Source organism: Rhipicephalus sanguineus, chromosome 5 (assembly GCF_013339695.2).
Source record: "Rhipicephalus sanguineus isolate Rsan-2018 chromosome 5, BIME_Rsan_1.4, whole genome shotgun sequence".
Taxonomy (NCBI): domain Eukaryota; kingdom Metazoa; phylum Arthropoda; class Arachnida; order Ixodida; family Ixodidae; genus Rhipicephalus; species Rhipicephalus sanguineus.
In genome coordinates this window covers 94,099,425-94,111,325 of record NC_051180.1, presented here as the reverse complement: position 1 = coordinate 94,111,325, position 11,901 = coordinate 94,099,425, and the positions used below count along the sequence as shown (strand labels likewise).

At 49.5% G+C, this 11,901-nt stretch overlaps 1 protein-coding gene across 1 annotated transcript; it reads left to right on the top strand.

Moving 5' to 3' along the window:
* Window positions 1-3,568: 3,568 nt before the first annotated feature.
* LOC119393998 (uncharacterized) lies at window positions 3,569-10,943 on the top strand. The gene is made up of 4 exons (XM_037661212.2): window positions 3,569-3,721; window positions 8,055-8,336; window positions 9,335-9,464; window positions 9,914-10,943. The coding sequence occupies exons 1-4, from the start codon at window positions 3,682-3,684 to the stop codon at window positions 10,155-10,157; spliced, it is 696 nt and encodes a 231-aa protein (XP_037517140.1). The 5' UTR covers window positions 3,569-3,681; the 3' UTR covers window positions 10,158-10,943.
* The last annotated feature ends 958 nt before the right edge of the window (window positions 10,944-11,901 follow it).

Here is an 11,901-nt window from a genome sequence, read left to right as displayed (position 1 = left end):
GTTTCCACTTGTATAGATGGTGACTGCTGAAACATACGGGTGAGCGATCAACTAAGTTTAATTCATCGTCATGAAGTCACCATCATCCATACCGGTAGAACATGACAGTCTAAGGTCATCGATTGTCTTAGTGATAGCATGCGAGCTGAATGTATGCCGGGAATTTGGTAACAATTCTTTGTCTGTTAACTGTTTAATCTGTCATGTTTCCTTTCCCAATACACCTACGTGGTCATGCATGTCAGATGTTCTTTTCTTGTAGACCGGCTGGAGTCGATTATTATCCCAAATTATATTGACTACAGGCTTCGATGAATACGTCGATAAGTGGGCGAAAGGGAATAGCATAAACGTGGTCGGGAATTGATCCTCTGGCTTCATGCTCAGCACCGACATACGCCATAACCGCTGAGCCACTGTTACGGCCAGGAACTAATGAAATGAACATTGAATAGACATAAAATGCGCACCGCCAGTGCGCCCATGCTTGTTAAACACCACAGTAACATGTTTTACGTTTCATCTGGAAAAATCAGGAAAATAGAATAAATCTTCTCTGGCCTCATGAGGTAGTTAAAAGGGTAAGATGTACACTGAACGCTAATCAAGCCTGGTGTAGCGGAGCTTTGAGATTTCTTTATCGGTCCACTGAATAAAACGCTTTTACTTTCTCGTGGGAACTTTGTCTTGATCACATCCGCTGGGAAAATCAAGTCTGTCCAGATAACTGTACGCTAAGTCCACCCGGCCACAGTCTCAGAACACGGACCACAAGCGTAGAACAAAATAGCTACCGACAATCAGCAGTTTGTCTTTCGCATCAGCCAGCGATACCAATGTGTCGTTAAAAAAGGAATAAAAGAAAATGGGAAGTCGCTTATCGCCGAGTTCCCACGACTTTCAGCTGACGAAAACGTCTAATGCTCGATATCTAAACTGCAAAGTATCAACGACGGGCTTTCGTGTGAAAAACACCAGCGTCATAAATATTCGTATTATATCGAAGACTAGGAGGCAGCGCCAAGTTTGCTTAAATTATGACTTTTTCACACGCTTATATCGCTCTACCTGCGGCTTGTTCCATCGCAACTTGCGAAGCGTTGATTGATTGATTGATTGATTGATTGATTGATTGATTGATTGATTGATTGATTGATTGATTGATTGATTGATTGATTGATTGATTGAATCCTCCGGCACAGCCCATGAGCCCTCTACGGCTCTACATGCTGCATGTCTCCAAAGTGTTTTTGGCCGGACGGAGTTCTTCAACGTAAAGCAAAGCACCCGTGCACAAGACGTTGCTTTAGGCTTTATGTGGCTCAGTTACCGAAAATAAGAGTCGCACGCACGACCTCGTACTCAGAAAATACAGCGATATGTTTCCGTTAGCACAGTCGGACCGACTGTACTGTTCAATAGGGAAATCGATTTGCTTTCGCTTTCTTTGGGCCTGTATAGACGCGCATCATCCGCGGGCTTACGACCCCTGACAACGCATCGGTTTAGCACATCTATCGCTATGCAAACAAAGTTTGTCTCAAACGTAATGAACGGAAAGCCAGTTTCTAGGAACACGTCCATCCGAGGTAGATTTGGAAAGCTTCCACGGGTGCGCCTCCTGGAACGGTTATCGTTGCAAGCGCAAACCAAACTGCGACCGGCACCACCTGTTCGTGTGAACGTCAGCGAGCGTCAATAACGTTGCAACACCCGTATGGTACATACACAAACTGCAGCGGTACTCTGAGAGGGCACTATGATAATCAGTCCACGGTGCAAGCCAAAGCAGCGGGCAAACCACCTACATGACTCATCACACCCTCCCATCGAGCAATAAGCAATAATAACCTGACGGCCGGGGCAGTTCCGAAGAAATTCACGCAGGCAAGTGTATAGTACAGTGGATCGGTTGGTGAAAAGCAAGCGGCCAGCGTAATAGCGTCGCGTACCCACGTAACGCTTGACGTAAGCCGGCCCGCGTCCAATGGCGAGAAGGCGCCGGCTACGTCATCCTCGCGACAAGCAGTGCGAAGAGAGGGGACTCTGCGGAGGAGGGGATGCAAGGCGGAAAGACGCGGTCCGTGAAATGGTCGCGAAGACCTTGGGCACCGGTGGAAGTGTTGCCCTTTTTCTCTAGTGCCACCTTCTCTCGCTAGAAGCTGGTATTCGCCACTACCCTTTTCCTCCGCCTCCTCAGCCACCACGACGGAGACATTTTACTTCGCCAAAGGGCAGGCTTACGCTCTTTCTTCTTCGTCTTCTTCTTCTTCTTGCCTAATATTCTTATTGCTATTGGGACCCGTTTTGTTTGTTTTTCTTTTGCCTTATAGACGCGGATAATTCTTTCCTTCCTTTCGTTACTGCTCTTGCTCTGTCTTGCTATTTTTTTCTTAATATTTTTGTCTTACTGCCAGTTAGCTGGATAGCTCTCCAGCCCGCACGGCATCGTCTGGTTGGAAATGCGCCGACGCAAACGGAGGGGATGTGCGACGGTTTCAGGATTCACAAAAATGCGCCCTTATGAAAGCGTTGTGGCGTAAAGACGAGTAGGCGATTCTTCACTGAGAGAGAACTCTCATGCGTTGAGTCTAAGCTCCAATAAACGCTCTGCCCGCGTGCGCTATTACGCTTCCCTTGCACTGTGTGCGCCTACTTTAGACTGCCAAAGAATGAAATAAGAGAACAAAAACAGACAAAAGACACGCGGTCTAGCGGGCCCGCGAAGCGGCATTGAGACAAGATCACTACGTCTCGTGGTGGAAGACCTGAGCCCGGGTCTCTTCAACCAGCAGGTCCTCTCAGTAAAGTTATTTCGATCCATCCATCCTGTGTGCTCCAAAAACTTCAGCACACGTCACATACTTGCCCATACGATAGTTCAGTGGTATCATTCACAGCAGTATGCGCAGTACGACGAAGTCAACAGAGAAAATGACACATTGCGGTACATGCACGAAGCAAGCGTTCCATCCCTTGCGGTCAAGTCCTCGATTCGTTGGACTACCGCGAAAGTTGCGTAGTAAACAAACCAATGAATTGTAAACGCTGGAAAACAAGACGCGCGTCAAGAAATAAACACAAATAATTAACAATTCCAAAAGACAAGCTAAACTACTCGTTCTCTAGTATTTTTTCCAAGCAAGCCGCTCTAGCCGGCGAGCCCCCGATCAAGCGGTCGTGCCGAAGAAAAAAAAAAGAAAATAGAAACCTAAACCGGCTTCACAGAGGACAACCGGCATGAGGCGTACGTCCACTCCACGTCATCCGTCGGTGGTGGCCTCGTCTATGGCGGCTGCCGGTAGCCGGCTGTGTAGTGCCTCGCCTGGTGCCTCTCCACCGCGGCGTGCGTACACCTGGCGAAAGTGCAAGTGCGCGCAAGATGGAAGAGGAGAAGGGGGAGGAAGAGGCGAGACAGACTCACGAGTGAGAGTGGCTTTCGTGCGCCCCCCCACGGAGGGGGAGGGGAGTTGTTCGATGCCGAGGGGGGCTCCGCGGTGCCTTGGGGGAGCCCCTTTCCTCTCTCACGCAGCGCTGTTTACCAATTCTCCCCCTGGAGACCGGTATATAAGAGCGCGGCTGGTCCCTGAGGAGACATCCACACCGAGCTCAGCCTCAGGAGAACTCACATTACAACCAATCCTTATTGCAGTGCGCGACACTCTTCAATTCTAAGTCAATATGAGGACCTTCGCCCTTTTCGCTGCGGTTTTCGCCTTCGGTAAGTGTTTTTTTCTTTGTTTTTTCGCCCCCTCTCAATAATTACAGACCTATAATTTAATTACTAATTTGGTGAATAGCGATAATCAGACCATTAAGCTTAACTAATGATCAAGTGGTTGACTTGGTATACATTTCTAATACTCCAGTTGGGGACTTAGACGTGGGTCTATTGAGTTGCCACTCATTCAAGAGGGAACAAATGTAACTCTAAGGTTTCTACGGGGCATAGCATTCTAAAGCAGATACTTGATAGGGAAATTATTTGACAACTGATGGGGTACAGTCCGTGCAGCCAGAGATATGCGCGAGGATACCGCGTTGGTGCCCAACATCAAAATCAGATATCGAGACTTGGATTATTTTCACCCTCGCAAAAGTCACGAGTGCGGCAATATATCGACACTGAAACGAGCAATTGAGAGCAAGGACAGAATATTTCCAGCAACGGTTTCCCAGCGGGTTCTTTTCGGCACTTGCGTTTTCTAGCTACAGGTGGCCTGCCTTGCAATCTCATGTCTGTAGCTTCGGTGTGTGAGCTTTTCGTGTTCGTACCATCGCAGCGCAAAACGAGCTTTATTCATTTCCTTATGTCGAGCACGAATCGGCAGCGTGATCAGTGTGGGACGCATGGTCACCGATAGTTGCGAGATCGTGCGAAAGAAATGCCCCAAGAAAACTGGTTAACACTAAACGCGGTGAAACAAACGGTATAGCGAGAGAGACTCGGGTGTTTTATTTTGCACGACGGTACAAAACCAGGCCGCACTTTTGCTTTCTTAGTCCCGGGATATCTTCCTCGCTTCCTAATTGTGATCTTCCCAGTGATAGGGCGAACAGAATGAGAATAAATGACTTTAGATGTCAAGTGATAGTCGAAGCTAAAGGATGAGCAAGGGGCGAATGGTAGACGATATCTGAAATAAACAAAGAAGAGGCGGTGGGAAGGAGGACCGCCTGCCTTTGAGAGAGCTTATTTTATTCCTTTTATCGCCCGTCTGCCGCTTTTCTTGCGACCAGAAGGAGTGCGCTGCATCTCGAGTCGGGCACGTTGCTTGCAGGAGCGGCAGGCACCAGCCGGTGTCCCAGTAACCCCAAAGCGGTCCTCGCGAGAGGAGATCGCACCCCCCCCCTCCTTTACCTCTACCGGGCGCTTCTAAAAAACCCCTTCGTTTTTGCCTCTGCTTTCCTTCGTCTTCGCAGCAGTAGCGCTCCAGTGAAGGGAGAAATAGATGCTCGCGAAAGTAAGAGGAACCTCGACACGGCATCTGGCTCTCTCTGCACGCCGTCTTCTCCGCCTCCCTGGACCCGTGTCAGAAAGAAGAAAGCGAAAACGAGAAAATGTAAACAAAATCTAGCAACGTTTTCACCGCTGCTTTTCTCGGGTTAACCCGTTGGTGCTGCGCCTTGGAGATCGTGGGATGATTGTGCGCTCGAATCCTTTGCTTGCCTTCTGGCAATGGATCACATGCTCGTCGTCAAGGCACCTCTGTGATGGTCTCACGGTTAAGAGAGAAAATTTGGTCGCCCTGACAGAGTCCTGTGACATTATCTTTTTTGCTGCTATCTAGTGCAAGAACGAATGAGCGCACACTTGGCGAAACCGCCATCATCTCCAGAGATTTCTTGCAGGACGTGACAGCGTCAGACAACAAGTAGCCAGAGAAAAGACGTCCATCACATGACGATTTTGTCACTTGGCAATACGAGCGCGTCAATCATCCGTCGCGCTATCCAGATCTTGGTTAGCGGACGAAACATTGTAGGCAGAAGAAACGAACGTATATCAAGCAAGTCTGATTCGGTAGAGTGGACGCTGTATTATCATCCGAGTACTGATTATGTTGGGTACTAAATGGGAGACATGCGAAGGGAACGGTGATAACAACGCACTCGCCGCTCCTGCTCCGCTCGACGGTCACTAACCCGCCGGCGTTTCTTGCGTATACCCACTCGATCAAACAGTATTGCAGAACCACGCGCTCTAGAACACGCAGACAGTAGGGGAAAAACAAGCAGCAACGGGTCCTTTCACTGCGCGCGCTGTGACCTGACAATGAGCCATTTCGCGCACCACGCAGATGCAGATAGCGCGCTCGCAGCACTGCCGATGAAGTCAACCCGCGGAACGCGATACAGAGCGTCTCGTCGATGTGAAAGAGAAAGGCCGCGAAGCAGCCATCAGGCTGCCATGCCTGCTCGCGCCGTTTCCAAAACACCTTGAACTCAAGCTAACGGGACACGGTAGAGTGGACGTGACTGTACTACTGATACGAGCGCGTTAGTTGCTGCGCAATGTTGCAAGAACGGCGCGCCGCTGCAGCTCCTTTCGCAATGGAAGGTTCCAGCCTCTTCGTATGGAGCGAGGACAGGTATCGCATGGATAGCGTAGCAGCAGGAGTAGTAGCTCCTTCCTTTACATCCCGTGAAGTGAGACGACGACGTGATATAGATGGAGATCGCATGAGCTCTGCGTCTGCATAGAGTCCGAGGTCTTTTTCTGTCTGTCAAAAAAGACAGTGGCAAACTTTGACAGGCGCCCAGGCTGTCTTGTCCCCAATGTTTGCTTTAGTTAGCGTGTCAGCGAGCTGATTACAGGTGTTTAAGAATGGTCGTCCAACTTTCGGAATTTCCCACATTGCTTAGCAGGCAAGAGCACAAGTTCCATGCCAAAGCCAGCGAGGCTCCGCGTTGGACTAACTTTTTTTTTTCCTTATACCATTGAGAAATTTCTTTCACCCTCCGCACACCCCATTTATTCTCACACGATGACAGGTGACCGTAAGAGAACGGCGAATGCCATGAATCCAGCGTTAGATCCGTGCGTTTTCTTGGGTTTTCAGGGGGTTGCAGCTGACGCTGCTTGTAACTTACACCGCGGTATGCATTTCGTTTTCGGACGACCGGTTCTACCTCGCGCGGCTGTCGGCTGCAATTGCGCAAAAATGCGCGACACGCGCTCCTTATCGCGAAGGACACGCCCTCCCGTATCGGATCGAACGCGAGGGGTCTCTTCGGAAGGCAGCGCGCGTCGCAAGCGGCGCCAGCGCGGGGACATGTCGCGGCGCGTGCGCCAGCAGATGCCGAGCGGGCTGGCTGCCCACATGGCGCCTTTTTTTCTCTATGTAGGCCGCCACACCGCTGCGTATTTTTAGATAAAGGTCAGACTTCGGCAGAGAGGAAAAAACTTGAGCACACCAGCCAGCATGCAATAGCAGCAGCGCGCCGTACACGCTTGCCACGCGCCCGGGTGTGTGTGCGTGCGTACGTGCGATCGCAACCCGAACGCACGGCGACGAACAGACAGCAGGGCTTGCCGACGCCCGACAGATAATCCCGCCTGTAGCGGGACACACCACTGTTCTTTGAAGGTCGTGCCGAAAAAAAAAAAAAAAACGTCGCTGCCGCTTCCTCAGAACAGCGTACGCTTCGCGAGCGGGCCGTCCCGCCCGCCCCCTTCCAACGAGGTAGAAATTAAAGACTATTAGACGCGCCTAGGCCCAGGCAAGCGCCCAGCGCGCCGTAGAAAGGGAAAAGACTGATCGCGTGAAGCCCACGAACACGGCGACGACACTATCGTAGACCACCTGACAGGGACAAAACTGCTGAGCCGGTAGAAGACCACGCGTGCGCCGTCGCGTTCTAAAGAACACGCGGAGATGAGATGAGATGAGGAAGGATATATTGGGCGGCAATGAAGAACACGGGCACGTCTTGAGCCAAAGATGAAGGGCGCTTTCTTTTTGCGTTGTTTCTTTAAAGCAGGAGATTGTCAGCTTACTGAGGAAGAGGATGTGAGACCGGATAACTGCTGAGTATGGATGCTTATTTGTGTCAATGAACAATCCTCTGTGGTTAGAACTATAGTCCAAAAATACCTTGTCTAATTTTTTAACGATGGCATTCTGCAACATTCCACTGTTTCATAGCCGTCCCTCATGAGTAGCTTGAAGGTGTGAGAATACATACGCCGTTAAGAGATGTGGGATACGCGAGCAGGAGGAGGGATGAAGGTTTCCCCGGAACTAATTTGCCGGATACCATATTGCTGCACTCATAAAGAGTACATTTAGCGCAAAGAAACCAAGTGCAAATCATGAATCCAATTCGCACGAGAGGGCAGGCTAGCTGCTTTATCGACCTCTCGTATTTCACACCCGATTACTTTCATGCAGGTAAACCTCTCTTAAAGCCTACAAAAATGCCTTGGTACAGAGTTTCCCCTTGCTGTTTTCGTTGGCTATTTTGTACCAACAAGCCCACTTTTTTCGTCGACGATGCCCTTGTACGCCAGCAGTGCTTTTGAACCTCGGCATCTTGTTTCTGTCGTGCAGCCGCCTACCAGGTGAACGGTGAGGCATGCAACTGCCACCTGCGCGAGCTGGATCTCTGCGCGGCGACGCTGCTGCTCTTCAACCAGAACCCATCCGGAGTGGCCACCACCGATGCTGAAGTCGACAAGCAGTGCGGCTTCCTCAAGGAGTCCCAGGACTGCTTCAGGAACTTCACCACTCGCTGCGCCACTCCCCTGCAGAGGGAACTGATCGGCTTCGTCGCTGAGGGATCCCAGGAGCTCTTCAAGCAGTTCTGTACCAAGGGAACAGAAGTCAGGACCAGTGAGTATACAAGCTTAATTTAATCCTAAGCGAACGGAGATCCGCTAACAGCTTCCGTCGATGCTGGTCACCATGATGTCATCTCCGGATGACCATACATCCGCCTACAAATCACCGGTGCGGTGTACTAGCACTTGTTAGAATTAAATGCCAAGATTTCCTAAGAATCTAGTACTGCAAGGGCGCAATATGACAGATGCGATGCTCCCATTAGTATAAAACTTGACGGCAATATTCCCAAACACGACAATAGACCGATCTATCATCGCCACTCTACTAGATGACGAAGGTCACCGGTTATCAATGTTCATATTAAATGCTTGAAACTATCCTCGAAGCTTACCTTACGGCCAGTTTTATCCGCAAGGGTCGTTTCTTCGTCATATTTACGCGCTGCTCACTTTTCCTTGGTCATTAAACGGAGAAGGAAGCAAAACGATCGAGTAGTTCTTTTCTGCGCAGGGAAGCAAAAGTTTGTACTCGCGACCGGCGGCCGTGCAAGACTCGCCACGCTTCCTTGTTGTTGACTTGGCTCATTGTTGATATGTTTTCGCGAAGGAGCCCTTTCCACGTGGTCAAAGAAGTTACCAGTGCGTGAAGTAACATGGCGGCAGCCATCCGGTAAGATCGGTCGAGTAGGCACACAAGTGTTTTCAGCGAGAAACTGCGCTTACATAAAGAAAGAGAAATGTAGCGCGCTATATCAAGGCAGCATCGCTTGCTCCGTACCAGAAGTCTTAGGTGGTCTAACATCGTTCTAAGCAGTGACAGCAAGAATAACCTTTGCTCTGCCGTAAATGAATAATTAACGAGTAACCAAACGATAAGTGTCGATTTGAATGCTGACCACGAATGGGATGAATGGAGGGATTGATTCAAAACTTTATTGAAAGTCTTGAGGTGCGTGACTAAGCGCGCAGTGGGCCGCTGCCACGTTGGGACAGTCAGGTCAAGCCCGATCGCCGCATGTGGTTAATGACTTCCTTTCCTTTCTACAGACTACCTGAAGCACGCTCCTTGCCTTGGCCAGACCCTGCCCGACCAGAAGAAGTGCCTTACCGACATCCAGGCTGGTCTCGAGAAGGTGTCCACAGTTGCTTTCAACGACCGTGTCCCCGCTGCCTGCTGGTACGTTACCGGTCCTTACTTGCACGTAGTTTTAGAAGTACAGCCTCGATATGGCATACTGACGTGATCGCAAGTGCTGTAATTTGACGTAGACGCTCATGAAGAGCGAGGTTTAAAGGAAGGGCCTCAAGGAACTGCAATTTGCTTTTTGGAAAAGGCTGATTATGCAATACTCTTGTCACTACTGCCAATGTTGCATTTGTAAAGCCATCAATCGTTTATGGCAGCTTCCAGAAATCAGCCGACATTTAGCTTTCTCCGCTATAACGTTCTCCGTTCACACATTGGTGATGCATCGAGAAGGTAGAAATGAAAATGAAATCTCGCACATCACATCTTGCTCGGATCATAGTTGCCGGAATCACACTCAGTTGTCGCAAATGACGCCGCGCAAATGCCGCGTGTACTGCCAACTTCACCTCATTCATTCGTATTGTTTGTTTCCGCAGCATGTACAACCGCTACCAGGGCTGCACCCGCAAGGCCGTCGCCAGCAAGTGCGGTGAGGAGGCTATCGAGTTCGGTGAGATCCTCGTCAAGATGGCCGCCTCCGACCTTCCCAACGTTGTGTGCACCTCCTACGGCGAGAGCAACCCCAGGTGCAACTCCCTGCTGCCACCCCCAGGCACCAAGCCTTCCGGCAAGCCCACCTCTGTGCTCTCCCGTCTCTTCTCCGCCTACCTGGGCAACTAGATGGACTGCTGGCAGCAGTGCTGCTCGGCCCTTCTGAAGCCTCCCCTAAGATCGGATGCTCGCGCCCCTACTTCTTCCTCCTACTCCTCCGAAGCGACCACCGAAGCCTAACGGACTCTCACGGCGGTTGTGCTTTTGTTTAAATTTCTTTTACGCTCTGCCCACTTCTCGAAGCCTACTCGGACGGCCGGTGCGGAACCTGCAGGACTGCCGGCCGGCCTGTCTCGAAAGCATCTCTGGACCGCGCTTTTCTCCCCCCTCTGTCGCGCTCACCCCGTCTTTTCGTACGAGGAAAAAAAAAAAGCAGGACAGATACACGCAGAAAAAGAAACACACATGGACACTCTCACGCTTGTCAGCGAAATTAGGGCGCTTCAGAAGAAGTGTTCCTGTACAATGGCATTTAGTTATATTATTAGCGACTGGGAGTAGATGACCCTAGCGCAAAAGAACAAAAAAATACACAAAAAACGACTGTAAAAAAGACACATAAGAACGTGGTTGAATAGCAAGTCTTTTTTTTTCCTTTGTTTTTTTGCGACTTGTCTTGCCAACTACGTGATCTCAAAAGAGAGAGTGAAAAAAAAAGCAGATAGGTGTTGACGTCACGCAGTCCTTAAGAGTACGAAGCAAAACAGAAGTGCAAGAGCTCGAGACGCAGTCTTCAAGCGCATGGCCTCTTCGTCATGGTGAACAGTGTGTGCCTTGTTCAAAGGCTCGATTCGCGGGCCTACTCTGTAGGGTTTTTGCGTGAATAAAATTCCTAATGTTATTACTGTTTTCCAAGCCTGGCTGTCATTGTCCGTGTTCGTCAACCCCTTTGTGGGAACTGCAGGTTGATAGAGCTTCGCTCTCCTTGCATAGTTCGCTCAGTTGATCAAAGCTGCCCACAGTAGCTTCTATCGCTGAAAACTTCGAGCTCTTCAAGCAGTTTTCTTTTCCTTTTGTCGCAAGTGCCCCTTGCACTGCTAATCAAACTAGCAACGGTTGAAATCCGCGAGCTCCGCTGGCGGCGCCTAGATATAGGCCTTTAATGAAACAACCTGACATCAATGGCTCTGACATCAATGACTGTTAGCACCTATAGTCAGATGATGATGATGCATGGCGTGAATATCAGACAGGCCAGTTAATCTTCTGGCTGGATTTAATGTAATTGCCATGGAATGCGACCTGCTTCTTGACTAGGTTGCCATATCGGTGTCTCAAAATCAAGGGTATGCTCATAATTGTAGACCATTAAACACTGCGCACTACTGAATTCTCTACAGCTTGTAGTTCACATAATGTATCAAGAGAGAGAGAGATAAGATTCTTTAATGAAATGCCCGGAGAGGTTAGCCTGGTTTGTCGCCTGGCTTGCTACTCCAGGTGTCGGGTGATTTTGGTATATACAATGATCACATATACACCATATACACACAAATAGTACATACAGTCACAATCACACATATATACATAAGAAGAGTCCTTCACAGGCTCTGGTTAAGCTGAGTGTTTCTCAAAAATTCGGCAGATCCCACGTACCGTGGGAGTCGATGTTATGCGAAGCATGCGGTGGGTAGGGGACTGTGGCGTAACTTTTTTTACTGAGCGACACGTTACAAAATGACGCTAAAGATTTGTATAATTTTATACGCACACATATATATGTTGAAGAGCCGCATATGTGTTACATAACCAGTTCTTTACGGTTGGGTATGCAACGTGGGTATTACCAACACCAGAAGCGGTAAGCTGTTAT